The sequence below is a fragment of the Mytilus galloprovincialis genome, chromosome 2 (assembly GCF_965363235.1).
Source record: "Mytilus galloprovincialis chromosome 2, xbMytGall1.hap1.1, whole genome shotgun sequence".
Lineage (NCBI taxonomy): Eukaryota > Metazoa > Mollusca > Bivalvia > Mytilida > Mytilidae > Mytilus > Mytilus galloprovincialis.
Genome location: NC_134839.1, coordinates 115439679 through 115460303, shown reverse-complemented (window position 1 = coordinate 115460303; position 20625 = coordinate 115439679). Strand labels below are relative to the sequence as shown.

The window sequence follows — 20625 nt, the reverse complement described above, 5'->3', positions numbered from 1 at the left end:
AAAAAAGTGAAAAGCATACTAATTTTCCGTCACCTATTTTGAGTACAGCGATGCGTGATCGAATTCATTTTTATTTATCACTGTACAGTGAGAGTTTATAAGTGCCTCTTTACAAAACGCAGTTAAACATACAATACTTTTTTTCAACTTTTGTTTTATTGTTTTCTTTAAATCAGGTTTTCAACTCATTCAAAATATAAAATGTAGAAAACGGTAGATAACTCAAAATAAAGAAGTGTCTTTAGAATATAAATATCGTAATACCCTCCCCCCCCCAAACCTAGATTTTTGTTTACCTAAACTTATCAGTGAATAACCTTCCATAAAGACAAAATTCCTTAAAGGATGGAAGTAAATAGGTTCTAACATTAGAACACGACTTGCGAGGTTTCTTGCTTGGAACAGGAAAACGAAAATAATAAATCGTTATATGAAAAGTAGCATGTTTGTTTTTGCAGGTACTCTAAAGCAAGCTAGTGTTATAACCTCGATAGCGCTACGTTGTAACAATGCCTCTGACATCGTTGAAGTAAGATTGAATGAAATAAGAATGTGTGATGTACTAATTAATGGACAGTTACTAGAATTCATTGATACTAACACTGTAGATGTCGAAGGTTAATAATGAAAAGAATATTGTTTTAATGGTGTTATTCTTTTAGTCAAAGTTGTTTGCAATGGCGAAAATGTTACCTTATTGCTACTTGTTTAATAGTTCCAAAAGTATAATTGTTGTATACTCTATATCACTTACATTATTTACAGATTTTTGAGTAAATCCTATAATTCCGGAAATCCTTAGTTTCATAGATAACACACTGACATATACTATGTGGTTTCAGAACAAAACTTTACAACAAAAGAGACGATTTCAGCTTCCCCATTTTGAATTTTCCATTTCTAAGAAGCAATGTTTCAATTTAATTGTGGTTACATTTAGTAGTGGCTTCAGTGACCGTGTTCCTGAAGATAATAGTTGTTTGTCCCTTTTCAAGTATAAATAAATAAATTTAATGTTTTTACTGTCTTCTGATTGGTTGAAATTATTAGTTTTATTTTCAATGTTGTCAATTTTGATGGTGACACGCCCACTCTGACGTTGTGTATTCATACGCCAACATGTGTGTACGTTGTTATTGTTAATATAAATAATATAAAAAGTTCTTTGAGCCTTATTTTTGATAGAAATTTATTTATAATGAATGGCAATAATTTATTTTGATTTTATTGAACCATAAAACTAATTTTTGACTCTTCACATTTTACATAATCCGCTTCGCGGATTATTCAATGTGAAGAGTCAAAAATTAGTTTTGTGGTTCAATAAATTCAAAATAGATAATAGCCATTCATTAAATGCATGAAGGTTTAACTGAATCATAGACTTAGTGGATTTACTCTAAGACACTGAATCATAGACTTAGTGGATTTACTCTAAGACACTGAATCATAGACTTAGAGGATTTACTCTAAGACACTCTTTATGTAAGTTTAACTGAATCATAGACTTAGAGGATTTACTCTAAGACACTGAATCATAGACTTAGAGGATTTACTCTAAGACACTCTTTATGTAAGTTTAACTGAATCATAGACTTAGTGGATTACTCTAAGACACTCTTTATGTTCTTTTGATTTTCAATAATTTTATATTTAGTGATCACAAACTTAATAATACTCACTTTGAAATTCTTCATTTTCTCCTTTATGAAATGCATTGGTTTTATCTATAGTTTCGTTTAATCAGGTGCGACGATAATAAATTCCAGAGGCAATGATACTAATATAGAAAGTATATGGACATCAGTTACCTGCAGATACCCGAATATAGCAGTAAATGTGACGGCTATGGCTAAAATGATTAATATCAATATAGTGATAGCAGGAAATTCTTTACGAGGTAATTTTTTTTTTAAATTGTATAATTACACCAACTTTTTCCATATTCATAAAAAGGAAAAATTATCATATAAAGATATTCTGACATGTGATAAAAAAAAATTTAAGACAACAATTTGTGCCTCTGAAGATTTCTCATCATTTCGAATTTAAAATTTAAAATCGAACACGTTTTTGTGTTGCATGAAGATATGTATGCAAACAGATACTTTTAAAAAGTATACTATTGAGATTTCCAACCATTACAATAATCTTTACCGTGATGTCAAACATATGCCGTAATGTTGCTTCGAATCACGGCGCAAAGCATATTGTTTCATAGGATGTTCACGCGTCTAAAAATTATAACCCAACTATTGCCTTATGATAAGGCTTTGGTTCTTATGGCTACAATGAGATATTATACTTGAGTCCTGGAGAGGAAAAGATTGGTCATAGTAAAGTTAAAGAGCTAATAACAGTATGGGCATTCAAAAACCAATCAACAATTATTGTTTCATGTTGACGTAATATGGGATGCTGCTAAGCCGTATGTGTTACTGTCATTTCTGTTGGTTTTTCAGCAACAATGTTTTTTAAGATCTGTGCTTAATTTTCTTATTTACAGGTTTAGTCAAAGGATTGTTTGGTAACTTTTCTGGGAAACAATGTTTTCCTTAAGATCTGTATTTTATTTTCTTATTTACAGGTTTAGTCAAAGGACTGTTTGGTAACTTTCCTGGGAGACAATGTTTTCCTTAAGATCTGCATTTTATTGTCTTATTTACAGGTTTAGTCAAAAGACTGTTGGGTAACTTTCCTGGGAGACAATGTCTTCCTTAAGATCTGCATTTCATTTTTTTATTTACAGGTTTTGTCAAAGGACTGTTGGGTAACTTTAACGGTAAACAGATCGATGATTTAACAAATGCTGATGACAGAATCATACCAATAAACTCATCTTTAGATGTAATTCATCATGAATTTGGATTGACATGTAGGTAAATCGTAATAATTCGGATCTAAAAAACTCTATTGATTGGTATATCAGATTGTAAAGACACATAACTGTACAATTGAAAGTATTGTATTTTAGAGCTAAAACATAAAATCACAAAAATACTGAACTCCGAGGAAAATCAAAACGGAAAGTCTCTAATTAGATAGCAAAACGAAAAGCTCAAACACATCAAACGAATGGATAACAACTGTCATATTTCTGACTTGGTAGAGGCATTTTCTTATGTAGATAATGGTGATTACACCTGGTTTTTTTTAAGCGCTAAACATCTCACTTGTATTGCTCATGTTATTACAAAGCCGGGAAATAGTCCAACTTTTTATTCATTTATTGTAACACTGCCATTTAAATGTTATAATTAACACTGCCATTAAAGCGGAAGGTTTGGCATGCCACAAAACCAGGTTCAACCCACCTTTTTTCATAAAATGCCCTATACCAAGTCAGGAAAATGGCCATTGTTACATTATAGTTCGTTTCTTTTATGTGTTACGTTTTGGTGTTAGGGTCAACACTTCGGTGTTGACATGAATATCAATAATGTGGTCATTTTCATGAATTTCCTGTTTACAAAACTTTGAATTTTTCGAAAAACTAAGGATTTTCTTATTCAAGGCATAGATTACCTTAGCCGTATTTGGCACAACTTTTTGGAATTTTGGATCCTCAATGCTCTTCAACTTTGTTCTTGTTTGGCTTTATAAATATTTTGATATGAGCGTCACTGATGAGTCTTGTGTAGACGAATCGCGTGTCTGGCGTACTAAATTATAATCCTGGTACCTTTGATAACTATTTACATCACTGGTTTGATGCCACTGCTGGTGGACGTTTCGTCCCCGAGGGTATCACCAGCCCAGTAGTCAGCACTTCGGTGTTGACATGAATATCAATAATGTGGTCATTTTTTTTAAATTTCCTGTTTACAAAACTTTGAATTTTTAAAACTAAAGATTTTCTTATTCCAGGCATAGCTTATCTTAGCCGTATTTGGCACAACTTTTTGGAATTTTGGATCCTCAATGCTCTTCAACTTTGCTCTTGTTTGGCTTTATAAATATTTTGATATGAGCGTCACTGATGAGTCTTATGTAGACGAAACGCGTGTCTGGCGTACTAAATTATAATCCTGGTACCTTTGATAACCACTGGGTCAATGCCACTGCTGGTGGACGTGTCGTCCCCGAGGGTATCACCAGCCCAGTAGTCAACACTTCGGTGTTGACATGTATATCAATAATGTGGTCATTTTTATAAATTTCCTGTTTACAAAACTTTGCATTTTTCAAAAAACTAAAGATTTTCTTATTCCAGGCATAGATTACCTTAGCCGTATTTGGCACAATTTTTGGGAATTTTGGATCCTCAATGCTCTTCAATTTTGTACTTGTTTGGCTTTATAAATATTTGAGATGAGCGTCACTGATGAGTCTTATGTAGACGAAACGCGCGTCTGGCGTACTAAATTATAATCCTGGTACCTTTGATACCCATTGTGTCTCTGTTGTGTCGTAGTTCTCTTATATTTGATACGTTTCCCTCAGTTTTAGTTTGTAACCCGGATTTGTTTTTTCTCTACCGATTTATGAATTTTGAACAGCGGTATACTACTGTTGCCTTTATTTATATGTGTGGAACAATTAGTGTACCATATAAAAGCTGGGACAGATATTATACAATATCAAACAGTTTTCCTCACTAAAAAGCATTAATAAGTTGTAAATGGTATAATTTTAAGTGTTCCAACTTGCCACTGCATTTAACCTTTTGTTTGTTTTTATTAAAAAAAAATGTTTTCCTTTATAGAAAACTTTGTTTTCATCATAGCATATGACATTGTCATTTTATCATTAATATTTGTATTATAATTCCAATGTTTATAGGGCAGATACATGCTTCTGATTCGTTGTTTACATACCCCGTGGGCAAAACTCACCAGTCATTCCAACACGTTGACTTTAGACCTATATTTAACGTTACTGACCAATGTCCGGGTAATGTTGCCGATGTATGTGGCGATGACCAGGCCTGTAGATTTGACTTCTGTACAACAGATGACTCCAGTTTGGCTGAATCCACCAGAATCATGACAGAAGAAATCGAGGTTATGGCTGAAGTAGCTCTACCAGGTTTATTTCAAAAACATAGATACGAACATGTTGTCATGTTGATTTTTTTTCCTGGTCTCATATTTGACATATTCTTTTAGAAATTCATTTCTAGAAAATTTTAGTGTAATTTAAGATCCTTGAAATATTTATATTTGACTCGGTCATTTACTTTTACAACTATAAAGAAATGAGAGAATGACTTTCAAAATACACCGTGATGTTTATTTTAGCCATTAAGTACACTAAAGAATCAGGTTATGTATAGCAATGTCATTTTTACTGTTATGACGTAATAACAAAGAAACTACAAACGACGTGTATAAAAACAAACACAAAAGAGAACATCAAAATATAAATAACATAAGGTCAAAGCTATGACCGAACAAACCAAATTGTCATTGAGTCAAGGATATGACCAAAACAAACCAAATCAAGTCAAAGCCTTGGCCACAAGAAACCAAGTTTCCATTGAGATAAAGCTATGACAAAAAGAAACAAAATTAACTTTGGGGTACAACTATGACAAAAGGAAACAAAATTAACATTAAGGCAAAGCTATATGGAAAAAAAATCGTAACATTGAGGCAAAACTATGACAAAAAGAAACAAACTTAACATAAAGGCAAAGCTATGACAAAAAGACTCAAAATGTACATTGAGTCAAAGTTATGACTAAAGGAAACCAACTACTCATTCAGGCAAATATATGACCAAACAAGGCTATGATAAAAAAAAAAAAAAAAAAAAAAAAAAACCACACACACCGTATACGTTAAAACATTTCAAAATAACATACAAGAACACAGAAAACTTCAATAGAATGAAAGCAGACTTCACTATAAACGAACTATCTTGGGGTGCCTTAGAAGTTGCATTACTATTTGTGCTACAAGTGGTACTCACCATTTTACTCATGTTATATTACGTTAGTACCAATTGTTGCTAACTTTCTCATTGTTTGGTTGCAAGTTGAAAAGTTCTCTTTCTGACAATTAAACCACGTCGTCTTGCTTTTAGTTATATTGTTTTATTTTTAATGCTGAGCGGATATTGTTTTATGTCTTATCTGTATTTCAATTTCTCATTTTCTATTCGTATGTAAAAGTAAAGATAAATCATCACCCAGTTTATTTATATAATGTTAGTTTAAATCAACTATGTACAGGATTTATTTGTTTTACAGTTTGATTTAGAAGAAATACCAATATAGTTAGATAATACAATTAATTACACAATTACTGACACAATTTTATATTAATATTCTTGTAATTGTTAAAACATACATCAAATAACATAATTACAAACCTAATCTCAATTTATATCCATTTTTTGTTTAATTTACTAGTAACGTCTACTTTTGTGTCGTTGATACATTCCTGTGACGCACAGTTTGTTGTTTTATTATGCTGTTTTTGTGGACTGTCCTAGACTATTTTTGGCAATCGTCGTTATTCTGTTGTAAACATGTCGAAATGAACTGCTGATAGATTTATGTATTTCTCCACCCTCAGTGTTTTTGCATTTATTTGAATTGTATTCCTGTCATGTAATGTTGTCATTTTAGCGGTATATGTATTTAACATTACCATAAAGCGCGATGTTTGGCTAGCCACCTTTTTTTCTTAAAAAAATGTCCTGTACTCAGTCAGGCATTTGTTATCTAATAGTTCGTTTCTATGTATTGTCGTTTATTTTTGTTGCACTTCAGTGCCTCTGTTGTTTCGTTGTTTTCCTCTTATTGATAATGTGTGTTTCCTTCGGATTTAGTTTGTAGCCCGGATTTGTTTTCTCTCAGTCGATTTATAACTTTTGAACAGCGTTATACTACCGTTGCCTTTATTTTATATCCAATTAAACACTCGTTCGCTTCTGTTATAAACATTATGATTTTATAGTTTCTGTCCATATATCAATGTTTTGAATTTCATATGATGATTAATAGATTTTGAATGTTTTATAGTTTATTGTTTGACTGATCTTTCGTCTATTTATTTAATATTCAGCTTGTGGCGAGCCCGGAAACATCACCAATGGCTACTGGAATTTCACAGGGAAGTCAGCAAATCTTCTTTGTGAGGAAAATTATATATCAAATGGTCAAACTTTAATTATGTGTTCTGATGATGGTCAGTGGAGTGTAATGAACACAATATGTGAGCTAAAACGTAAGTTATTATGTGTTCTGATGAGGGTCAGTTGAGTGTTATAAACACTACATATGAGCTCAAACGAAGGTAATTATCATTAATGTTTCTCGGGACAAGTTGTTTAACAAGATTACCAAATGGTTTGATTTTCAGTGATTTTAAACGTAAAATTAAAAGAGGTGGTATGGCTTTGATTTATAAAAAACGTAAATACAATTATCTTGTCTTATGGAGAGATAAATCCTACTTTGTAAAAATTCGCTCTGGTTCTAAAAAAAAATCTCTTAAACTGACATTATCAAGATGCTTGATTTCATGATTGACAACAAATTCGTTACCTTTGGAGGACGTGTTTTTCAACAGACTATCTAACTGTGTCCCTCTTCTTGTCGCCTTGTTCCTTTATTCTTAAGAGACTGACTTCATACGGGAACTTCTTATGAAGAAAGACAAGCTAGCAGTATCCTTTAACTTTACTTTCCGCTATATAGATGGTGTTCTCTCACTAAATAATTCTAAATTTGGAGACCATGTTCAACGCATCTATCCCAACGAACTAGAGATAAAGGATACAACAGATACAGTTAAGTCTGTCGCATACCTTGACTTACCTCTAGACAATGACAATGAGGGTCGGTTAAAAACAAAACTTTTCGACAAAAGAGATGATTTCAGCTTCCCAATTGTGAACTTTCCATTTCTATGTAGCAACGTTCGAATAGAGCTTGCATATCTCCCAATTCATACGATATTCCAGGGCTTGTATTTTCTATCTTGATTTTCTAAATAGAGAGTTGCTGCTCACAAGGAAACTATTAAACCAAGAGTTCCAAATGATGAAGTTGACATCTTTCTTTCGTAAATTTTACGGTCACCATCACGAGTTGGTTGGTCGCTATGGAATATCCGTTTCACAGATTATATTGGATATATTTCTTATGTCGTAACTACACGATTGTGACCTTCCTAATTATACTTATTCCCTAGTTCGTAATAACATGAGCAAAAAGACGAGTGCCACATGTTGAGAAGGATCTACTAATCCTTCCGGAGCACCTGAGATCAACACCCAGCTTTTGGTGGGGTTCGTGTTGCTTTGTCTTTTTTTTTCTATGTAATGTTTTGTGTATTGATGTTTATCTGTTTATCTTTTTTTTCTTTTTTAGCCATGGCGTTGTCAGTTTATTTTCGATTTATGAATTTGAATGTCCCTCTGGTATCTTTCCGCCCTCTTTCAGTAAATACAATTAATGTTTCTTGAGACAAGTTTGATAACAAGATGGCCAGACTGGTTTAGGGTAAATGATTTGAAACGTTAATAAACATTATTAGTATTTCTTAACACCAGTCTTTTAACAAGATGGTCAAAATGGTTAATGTTCCATGGCAAGTAATGAACATACATGCAAAATTTGATATTAAGAAAAAAAGAAATATATTTTTAACGATAGGCGAAAGATACCAGAGGGACATTCAAACTCATATGTTTAGAATAAACAGACAATGATTATGTCATGTCTAAAAACACAACAGACAAACTATAGTACACAAAACACAACATAGAAAACTAAAGACTAGTAAGCAACATGAACCCTACCAAAGAAACTAGGGGTGATCGCAGGTGCGGTGGACGGCTAAGCAGATCCTGGTCCACAAGTGGCACGCGTCGTGTTGATAATGTTATTACAAATCCAGTATTTAGTCTATTTCGATTGATCACATAAGTGAAAAGAATAAGGGATTGTAGACATTAGGAACCTATCCGTTATCACCTGTGAAACGGATATTTGATAATTGGCAACTTACTCGTGACCGCAACAATCTCGACAGGATGACTTCAACTTCAGCACTTGAAACGCTTGGTTTTATTGCTTCCTTGTTAGCAGGAACCCTCTATCAAGTACATCATGATTGGAAATACAAGCCCTGGTATATATTGTATCAATTGGGAGATAGAAACTCCGTCTGCAGGCGAAAATGGATGTTACTACATATTTTGGGAAAATTAAATAATATCTTGTATCGCAAAGTTTTGTTTTCAACTGACACTCATTGTCAATTTCTAAATGTAAGTCAATATAAGTTTATTTTAAGTTTCGCCTGATAGGAACGCTTAGAGACATAGATCTCAGATTAATAGAAGTAATTATTATGTTGTGTAAATAAGAACCATTCTGACTTGTTTTTAAAAAAGCAAATTGTAGTATCTTATAATAACTTTGATCGGATGAGTTAAGCAGTGTAATAAGAATAAAGGAACAGTGAATTTAATGGATTTTAACAAATTAAGTTTACATTTCGTTGGATATATATAAGACACATTGTTGGTAATGATACCTATACATTTTCATCTAATTACATTTATGGCGTTTAATTTCTAGTTTGATTTAATCCTATTTTCTAGCATGTGATGATATGTCAAATTTTACTCATGGATATTGGAATGTAAACAACAGATCAGCAGATTTAGTTTGTATTGATAATTACCTTACAAAAGACAGCATTGTCCTTCAGTGTTTTGACAATGGTACATGGGGTATACCAGTCAATATCAATAATGCGTGTCAAAGAATTGGTAAGTTCTTATTGCTTATAAAGCCGGAGTAATTGTAATATGTACTTTGGTACTTGCATGGTTAAAGTGATAAAATTAAAGTACATGTTTAACTTAGAAATTGAATTAAGAATAAGAAATGTAAGCGTTTTACAACAAATAGTGTTGCATCGTTATTCATACTATAAATGTTTTTTTCTAGATTGATGACTTTAATTTGAAGAATAATTTATATCTTGAATTTTTACAATTTGAATGAGAAAGGAGTAGGTCCGGTAAGGGCCGATTTTGGCCTCAAATTTCAGGTTCATCTGACGAAAGATTTTGGACATTTTTTAAACACTTAAGTATCTATTTCAGTTGATTCAATTAGTTTATGTGAAAGAATTTAACTGATTTAGTCATTTAAAACGATCCGAAAAATATATCAAATATGCCCAAAAAATTTCACTTTTCAGATGTTTTTTGTAAAAACTTAAAGGGGCACTAGCTACGATATATATAAAAAAATAAAGTATGATTTTTTTTAGATCAATCATTAATCAAATTGGAATAATGAAATAATAATTTGCTTTTAGCAATCAGTTTCCTTTAATTTTGTTGAAATAAGCGATTAAACATAATTTTTGACTGATTCACTTGCAAGTGAAAACGTCATCATCATTCTAACCGGTATTCATGTGAACTTTAAGTTAACCCCTAGCTAGAGATTGACAACGCATGCATTGTACGTGTACTGGTTATTTAAAGAAAAAGAATGTCAACAATGAAAGTGAAACTACGGTAAATCATTTGATTACTAATTCGATGCACATAAAATCATTCTTATATGGTTAAAAACAATGAGAAACATCTATTTTTAATCTATAAAATAAATTCAAACAGACCTATAAAAATGCAATTGCACGTGTTGGTTTAATCTATTCGTATCTTTATTTTTGTTTACATCGCTTATATGGTCATCTGAGGTCAAATCGATAGTTAATTAGATGGCGTCTGGACTAAAATACACACGAAACGAACCTATATATTATCTACCCCATGCTCTGTAAACTGTTTATTTTAGACTTTTGATAGTTTGGATAAATGTTTTACATTGTTATAAACCAAATATGAGAATTTGAGTCAAATCGGTTACAATGAATTTGACAGCTAGTGCCCCTTTAAAATAGCTGCATCCGTGTTTACCTCAACCTTTATATATGTTATGTATAATCATCAAATATAACTTACATTTCAATATTATGAATGAACACAAATGTGGCCTCTTTCATTTAAGACGGAAACCGTCTAGAATTTAACTAAAATGCTAAAATTGTGATAATTTCAGTAATTTAGCATGACTTAAGGATGCTAGTACCCGATATATGTGCATTGTATTGTCAAAATAGGTCATATTAATGTAGCAAAAGCATTCTGTTTTCCAAAAAATAACTAAAAGTATACATTTTAACAATTTTGTAAAACTGCTATATTTTGGGGCCAAAAAGGGTGCTTACTGGACCTACTCCTTTTCAAAGATTTACTTGAAAAAAACTTGTATGAATGTTTAAAGTCATATGAAACATATGAAACGAGTTAATGGGGAAAAATAATAAATATCCAATTCTTAAAACAATGCATGTATATACCATAAACTTAGTCTTCTGTGCACGATTTTATCATTTCTTACGCAAACATATCGTATAATCGCATATGACTTTTAATATTCTCGACAAGACACTCTAAATATAGCCGCTAAGTTATTGTTTTAACATGCTATCTAAAACATAAATGCAAAATACATTCTTTGTGGGCATTATATACTAGTAAGATTTAACATTTTCATTTGGAATGAATATTGTGTTCAGCCTGTGACCTTCCAGAACCTATTGACAATGGGAAGTGGAATATTAGTGGACGGAGTGCTGAACTAGTGTGTGCTGACTACTGTACCTTAAATGGGTCTTCACTACTGAACTGTGACAATGAAGGTGTTTGGGAGTTAATAACATCAGCATGTTTAAGACCGGGTATGTCTTCAGAGATTATTAAATGTCAACACAAAATATCGGCTTTACCTTAAAGTGTGAATTGTTCTGGTAAACTAAAACGAAAAATCCCGAACATTACCGGAATGTTTCATTCCATACTTACAAACCTCTGACTTGCTTCATTCGGAAATTAAAGAAATGTTCTTTTGGTTTTAAATCCGTATTTTATCTCTCAGTGATTAAACGTTATGATAGAGAGCAACAATTAAATCTTTGTTCCTTTAACAAATATAAATAATGTATGTACATGTAGAAAAAGAGGCGTACGCACTCCTCAGATCGGAATGAAATATCTACTTGAAATCTTCAAATGGAAAATCGCCTCACTACTGTAGAAGATCGTAGAACTATCAAGTATCTGTTTTTAATGACAATTTAGTCCTTCAATTGTGATTGTTTGTGACGGCGATGCAGTACTTGTCGAGTGATTGTGTGTGATGGCGATGTAGTATTTGTCTTGTGATTGTTTGCGATGGCAATGTAGTATTTGTAACATGATTGTGTGTGATGACTATGTAGTTTTTGTCACGTGATCGTGTGTGATGGCGATGTTGCTTTTGTCACGTGGTAGTGGGTGATTACAGAGGGGGGGCAAGGGGTTTAACTGTTATGCTGTTATGGGGCATTTTGATTCTTTGTTATCTGTTATTCTGAAAATATATTTGCTGTTAGCTGTTATTGTCTTATTCATTGTTAGCTGTTATTGGACTATTAGGTTTTTTGTTATCTGTTATTGTGATAATGTATTTGCTGTTAACTGTTATTGAAAATTGGAATGTTAGCATTTGTTTTGACAGCCAATATTCGGTAAAAATTGAAGATTATTGAACATAGGGGTCTACCACTAGTAATATGGTGGTCCCGTATTCGGTGAAGGATTTCATAAACATATACCCATCACAGATCATCACATAAACATATTAATAGAACGGTTAGGTCCAGGCATCTCCAGTATATCTTATGATTATCCTTTGTAATGAAATCCTTTTTTTTTTGTGAACATGTAGCTTGCTATTCAGTGTGAGCCAAGGCTCCGTGTTAAAAGCTGTATTTTGACCTACATGTACAATGGTTTACTTTTATAAATTGTTACTTGGATGGAGAGTTGTTTCATTGGCACTCATACCACATCTTCCTATATCTATGTAGTTTTTTTTTTGTATGGGGATATTGTTCCTCGTTTCCAGTACGTACATATTAAATTCGAACAATTCTTAATATGACAAAAAGGAAATATATGGCCAGGGATGTCTGATGAGGATGTCAATTAAGAACTAGGTCCTTACAACCATATAATAAAGTACACAGACTCAGATCTGTGATTCTTTTCAAAGCAGAACCAAATACATTGTACAATAAAAGTTCCAACCATGTCCTGGGTTCTGAAGCTGCACACAACTCATTACAAACAAAGATGTAGTTCGTCTTCAAGCCATTGTTCCACTACTTTACTATGTATTCTACTAACTTACATGTACTAGTACACTAAAAAAAACCTGATAATAAATTGTTCAAATATAGCCTTTGAAAATAGTAGAATAAATTACTTTGGGAGTTTCAAAATTAGTTCGAAGTACTTGATAAATTGCATGCTTATAATTGGTGCTTTTGATTTTTCTACCCTACATACCTCTGTGGTCATAGTCTTATTTAGAGAAAAAAAAACACACCTCATGCATTGAACGTGCATTTAAAAAAAATCAGAATGCGAATATATATATTCAAACTCTTTCAGGTCATTTTTTAGTAATAACAAACAAAAGAACTATGTCAATTAGACCTGCTTTGATACCATAACTTTTACAAAATATCATTTTTGTCTGCTATGGAGTTTCCATATATCGTCAAGTTATCAGATTTCCAATGGGGACTAATTGTGCACCACTAATTGCAGACCTGTTTCTGTATTGTTATGAGTTACAATTAATGGAAACATTCAGCAACTGGAGGGATTGTGCTTGATTTTCATATGATGGAGACATAATCTTTCAATCAGTCCAGGAACTGACTTATTTAATATTTCATTTACTGTTATCTGTTTTTGTCCATTTTTATTCCTTGTTATCTGTTATAAGCCAAATCAATTTGCTGTTTTGCTGTTATTGGGACCCCCCTTGCCCCCCCTCATTACAGTGTAGTATTTTTCAAATGATTGTTTGTGATGGCTATGTACAATTTGTCAGGTGATTGTTTGGGTTGCCGATGACGTAGGTGTGAAGTGATTATTTGTGATGGCGATGTTGTTTTTTGAAGTGATTGTTCGTGATCGCGATGTCAATTAATAAATTGTGGCGGCGATATAGTATTTGTCACGTGATTATTAGTAGTGGCACTGTACTGTAGTAGTTGTCACGTGATGCTTTGTAGTGGCGATATAGTATTTGTCACGTAATTGTTTGTGTTGGCGATATAGATTTGTCACGTGATTGTTTGTGATAACGATGTAGTATTTGTCATGCGATATTTTTAAAAGTTGTCTGCTTTATTTGAACTCACATGTTCTCTTTGGTTATTCCCTATACTTTTGTATTTTTAGTTTCAATGCAGTCTTTACCATCTCAAGCGGACACAAAGATTTTAGTGCAGGTTGTTTTGCCAGTTGTGGTGGCTTTAGTCCTATTAATTATAGGAATACTTGTAGTCCGACGTGTGAGAAATATACAAAAATATGATGAAGATCAAACGAAATATGAATTTGTCAAAAATTCTAATCAGAAATTAGATAGTGCGTGCTACACTACTGTGATGTAGATTTGTGCGATTTTAATATTTTTACCAAACATTTTCTCGTTTTTTATAATCTTTATCAACATTTGATCTAATTTTGTTGAACTTGTACACCCCGACTAATTGAATAAATACAATCATTTACTGTATGTACAATAATAACTGTTAGATGTACATTTAATATTGTTAAATTTATAATTACTTACTGTAAGTTGATTAACGGGGACATTTTGTCAATTTTACAGATGCGTTTTGCCTTTATGTTTATATTGATGTACGAAATATTTTGTTATCTTAATACTTGTATTTAAGTGTGTATTGTATTTCTCCTTTACTTGCGTATTCAATATATATTATCCCTGTATTATCCATGCCTTCAATGTAAAAGCTCAAGTTATAAATTTCCTTCCTTATGAAAACCAAAATCTGCGAAAAACATTATGTATCGCTCTGAAGAAAATCCCTCAGGTACCTATATGAATCGCCAATAAGTGAAATCTACAAGTACAATCATGTTCTGCTGATAATTAAATCCTTCATCTATCTTCATGTATCGCCGATAAGTAAATTCTACAAGTAGCACCATGTATCGCCAATTGGTAAATTTTACAAGCAGAATCATGTATCGCCGATAAGTGAATTCTACAAGTAGCATTATGTATCGCCGATAAGTGAATTCTTCGGGTATCATCATGTATTGCCGATAAGTTAATTCTACAAGTAGCGTTATGTTTCGCCGATAAGTAAATTCTACAAGTACAATCATGTTTTCGCCGATAAGTAAATTTTACAAGTAGCATCATGTATCGTTGATAAAAGAGGGACGAAAGATACCAGAGGGACAGTCAAACTCATAAATCGAAAATAACTGACAAAGCCATGGCTAAAATGAAAAGGACAGACAAATAATAGTACACATGACACAATATAGAAAACTAAAGAATAAACAACACGAATCCAACCAAAAAATAGGGGTGATCTCAGGTGCTCCGGAAGGGTAAGCAGATCCTGCTCCACATGTGGCAACCGTCTTGTTGCTTATGAGATAACAAATCCGGTAAATAGTCTTATTCGGTAGGTCACATTTATGAAAGGGAAGGAGATTGTAGTTACGACGTAATGAACATATCCGATATCATTTGTGAAACGGTTATTCCGTAACGGTCAACCAACTCGTGATGGCGTCCGTAAAATTTACGAAGAGATGATTTCAACTTCACCATTTGGAACTCTTGATTTAATAGCTTCCTTGTGAGCAACAACCCTCTATCAAGAAAATCATGATAGGAAATGCAAGCACGGGAATATCGTATCAATTGGGAGATATATACACCGTATGCAGGTGCTGCTGGAATGTTGCTACTTAGAAATGAAGTTCACAATTGGATAGCTGAAATCATCTCTTTTGTCGTAAAGTTTTGTTATCAATCGACCCTCATTGTCAATTTCTAGATGTAAGTCAAGATATGAGACCGAGTTAACTGTATCTGTTGTATCCTTTATCTCTAGTTCAATAGCATAGATGCGTTCGACATAGTCACCAAAATTTGAAATATTTAGTGAAAGAACATCATTTATATAGCGGAAATTAAAGTTAAAGAATATTGCTAAATTCTTATCTTTCATCTAAGAAGTTCCTGTATGAAGTCAGCCTCATAATAATAAAGAAACAAGTCGGCAAGAAGAGGGGCACAATTCGTTCCCATCGGAATGCCGATAGTCTGTTGAAAAACACGTCCTCCGAACGTAACAAATATGTTGTCAACCAAGAAATCAAGCAACTTGATAATGTCAGTTTTAGAGAATTTTTTGTTTGAATCAGAGTGATCCTTTACAAAGTAGGATTTATCCTTTCTTAAGACAGGATACTTGTATCTTCGTTGGCCATTCTTTTTTATGAAACAAAGCAATACCAACTCTTTCAATTTGTCTTTTAGTTTGGAATGTGGAATACTTGTATAAAGTGTAGAAAAGTCAAATGTTTTAAAACTATTACAAGATGAAAGAGAGTTAGATTGTATGTACTCGAAAAGATCTTAAAATTTTTTAAGTTTCCACATCTGATTCACGCCACCTCTACGACGAGTGCCACATGTGGAGCAGGATCTGCTTACCCTTCCGGAGCACCTGATATCACCCCTAGTTTTTGGTGGGGTTCGTGTTGTTTATTCTTTAGTTTTCTATGTTGTGTCATGTGTACTATTGTTTGTCTGTTTGTCTTTTTCATTTTTAGCCATGGCGTTGTCAGTTTATTTTCGATTTATGAGTTTGACTGTCCCTTTGGTATCTTTCGTCCCTCTTTTTTCTTCTAGAATAGGCAGTTTCACAATAACTTTGAAGCCTGTCTTTGATTGCTAAAAAAATAGATGTTAATAATTTAGAAAGAGGTTTCGTGGAGCACTTGGAAGACCCAGCAATATACCGTTGTTTGTAAGGACACTTCTGCAGTTTAGGCGTCCAATACAGGATTAAGTTAATTCTACAAGAAGCAACATATTGCGTTAATGAATAAAGTTTACAAGTAGCATCATGTATGCCGATAAGTGAATTGTACAAAAATCATTATGTGTCGTTGATGGATAAAAATTCTTCAGGTTTCATCATGCATCACCGATAAGTAAATTCTACAGGTTTCCTCATGCATCACCGATAAGTAAATTCTACAGGTTTAATCATGCATCACCGATAAGTAAATTCTACAGGTTTCATCATGCATCACCGATAAGTAACTTCTTCAGGTTTCATCATGCATCACAGATAAGTAAATTCTTCAGGTTTCATCATGCATCACCGATCAGTAAATTATACAGGTTTCATCATGCATCACCGATCAGTAAATTCTACAGGTTTCATCATGCATCACCGATCAGAAAATTCTACAGGTTTCATCATGCCTCACTGATAAGTAAATTTCTACAGGTTTCATCATGCATCACCGATAAGTAATTATACAGGTTTCATCATGCATCACCGATCAGTAAATTCTACAGGTTTCATCATGCATCACCGATCAGAAAATTCTACAGGTTTCATCATGCCTCACTGATAAGTAAATTTCTACAGGTTTCATCATGCCTCACCGATAAGTAATTTTTACAGGTTTCATCATGCATCACCGATCAGTAAATTTTACAGGTTTCATCATGCATCACCGATCAGTAAATTCTACAGGTTTCATCATGCATCACCGATCAGTAAATTCTACAGGTTTCATCATGCATCACCGATCAGTAAATTCTACAGGTTTCATCATGCATCACCGATCAGTAAATTCTACAGGTTTCATCATGCATCACCGATCAGTAAATTCTACAGGTTTCATCATGCATCACCGATCAGTAAATTCTACAGGTTTCATCATGCATCACCGATCAGTAAATTCTACAGGTTTCATCATGCATCACCGATCAGTAAATTCTACAGGTTTCATCATGCACCACCGATCAGTAAATTCTTCAGGTTTCATCATGCATCACCGATCAGTAAATTCTTCAGGTTTCATCATGCATCACCGATCAGTAAATTCTTCAGGTTTCATCATGCATCACCGATCAGTAAATTCTACAGGTTTCATCATGCATCACCGATCAGTAAATTCTACAGGTTTCATCATGCATCACCGATCAGTAAATTCTGCAGGTTTCATCATGCATCACCGTAAATTCTTCAGGTTTCATCATGCATCACCGATAAGTTAATTCTTCAGGTTTCATCATGCATCGCCTATAAGAAAATTTATAAGTCCAAAGAAAGACAAACAAAACTACCACTAAATTTTTCAAACGATTTACCAAAGAAAAGGTAAAATATTTCAAAATGCCATTTTGTCTTTTAAAAATAAATTATTTCCCTTTCATTTTGTCTTTTAAAAAAATGAATTATTTCCCTTATTTCATCAAAAATTTAATTCTAGAGAAATGGCTTTTAAATGAACAAAGAGAAAAGCTAAAATCGTGAAAATTGAACTTGACATGTAACTTGTCATGATAAGACAATAAACCAAATATCAACCATGTTGACTTATTTGCAGATCTAACTGTGCTGTTTGCAGTTATCTATAACTATTTTTATATTTAAGATAATAACCAAAAACTGCAAAATTTCCTTAAAATTACCAATTCAGGGCAGATAAATCTAAACCTGACGAACAATTCTACTCATGCCATTTTTTTCTCTAAATGGTTTAGTTTCAGAGATATAATCCAAAAGATGCACAGGTTTAATCCACCATTTTCTACGTTTGAAAATGCCTGTACCAAGTCAGGAATATGACAGTTCTTGTCCATTCGTTTTTGATGTGTTTTGTCATTTGATTTTGCCATGTAATTATGAGCTTTCCGATTGGATTTTCCTCTGAGTTCAGTATTTTTGTGATATTACTTTTAACCCGATGTTCTATTGTAAGCCATGGTGGCCATCTTGGTTGATGAGTTGGTACATCAGATATATTTTTTAAACTTGATACCCTAAGAATGATTTAGGGTAAGTTTTGTTTTATTTGGCCCAGTAGTTTCAGAGAAGATTTTTGTAAAAGTTAACAGATGATGATGAAGACGGACAACAGACGCCAAGTGATGAAAAAAGCTCACTTGGCTCTTTTGGGCCAGGTGATCTAAACTAGAGGCTCTAAAGAGCATGTGTCGCTCACCTTGGTCTATGTGAATATTTAACAAAGGAAACAGATGGATTCATGCCCTTTTTGGCCCCTAATTCCTAAACTGTTGGGACCAAAACACCCAAAATCAATCCCAACCTTCCTTTTATGGTCATAAACCTTGTGTTTAAATTTCATGATATTTCTATTTACTTTTACTAAAGTTAGAGTGTGAAAACCAAATGTCTTTGGACGACGAAGACGACGCCAATGTGATACCAGTATACGACCAAAAAATTGAAAATTTTTGCGATCTTATAAAAATAAATTGTCAGCTTATCACCTAAAGTCAATACAACATTTCTTTATACATAATTTAAAGGCAGTGTAAGGGAGGTAATTCAAACATTACATTGTACTTAATATTGTCCAATAACCAAACAAGAGTGCACACGCTGAAATGTCTCGCCTCCTTTACTAATCGTTGATATTATGTTGATAGTCCTAAATATAAAGCTTTATTACAAACTGTCACATAAACTTAACATTAACCAAGAAAACTAAAGATTTACCAATGAACCATGAAAATGAGGTCGAGGTCAGATGAACCATGTCAGGCAGACATGTACAGCTAACAATTCTTCCATACAACAAATATAGTTGACCTATTTCTTATAGTTTAAGAACTACAGACCAAAACATAATCAAAGTGCAGATTGCTCTGAGGGATACGATTGCCGTTGTTTCATTGACACATGACTGTATACATGTAGCTGGATAATATTATTTTCAAAACTAATTCAACTGCACATTTAAAATAGTTACAAAATAGCCAATCACGGATAAAAGTGTATGAACAATGTAATCAGGCCTATGTTTTATTTTTGTACTATCAATTCCAAGTTTACTTTCCACAGCAGTCACTGAGACTCAGACTGAGAGAAGGTATTTCACTTCGTATCTTATCACATATTTCCCCGAGGGTATCACCAGCCCAGTAGTCACCACTTCGGTGTTGACATGAATATCAATTATATGGTCATTTTTATAAATTTTCTGTTTACAAAACCTTGAATTTTTCGAAAAACTAAGGATTTTCTTACCCCAGGAGTAGATTACCTTAGCCGTATTTGGCACAACTTTTTGAAATTTTGAATCGTCAATGCTCTTCAACTTTGTATTGATTTGGCTTTTTAACTATTTTGATCTGAGCGTCACTGATGAGTCTTATGTAGACGAAACGCGCGTCTGGCGTATAAAATTATAATCCTGGTACTTTTGATAACTATTTTCCTACGTTAATTCTAGGAGGAACCCCATTCCTAACTCTTGAAATATTTAATTTCCTTTGGGTCAGTGATCATGACTCCTTTCCGTACACATTTATCGGTTTAAAATGCGATCGTTTTTTAATATAATACGACGTTTATTGACAGAACGAGCTAACACTCGACGTGTTGTATTGGGACCGTTGTTTTGATTCAGTATTCACGGAAGTCTTCCGGAAGGGAGACAACTCGAAACGAGAATATGGAAGACTCCATTTCGCCTGAAGGGGTG

General features: G+C 33.2%; 1 protein-coding gene across 1 annotated transcript in view; it reads left to right on the top strand.

The window, feature by feature from the left end:
- The window catches only part of LOC143065519 (sushi domain-containing protein 2-like), a 32155-nt gene extending 17317 nt beyond the window's left edge, over positions 1-14838 (top strand). The window contains exons 12-19 of the mRNA XM_076239145.1: positions 459-617; positions 1748-1900; positions 2750-2875; positions 4783-5028; positions 7014-7175; positions 9562-9732; positions 11562-11723; positions 14281-14838. Of these exons, the coding sequence (XP_076095260.1) occupies positions 459-617; positions 1748-1900; positions 2750-2875; positions 4783-5028; positions 7014-7175; positions 9562-9732; positions 11562-11723; positions 14281-14495 (1394 nt within the window). The 3' untranslated portion in view covers positions 14496-14838. The remainder of the gene's footprint in view (positions 1-458; positions 618-1747; positions 1901-2749; positions 2876-4782; positions 5029-7013; positions 7176-9561; positions 9733-11561; positions 11724-14280) is intronic.
- Positions 14839-20625: the final 5787 nt, after the last annotated feature.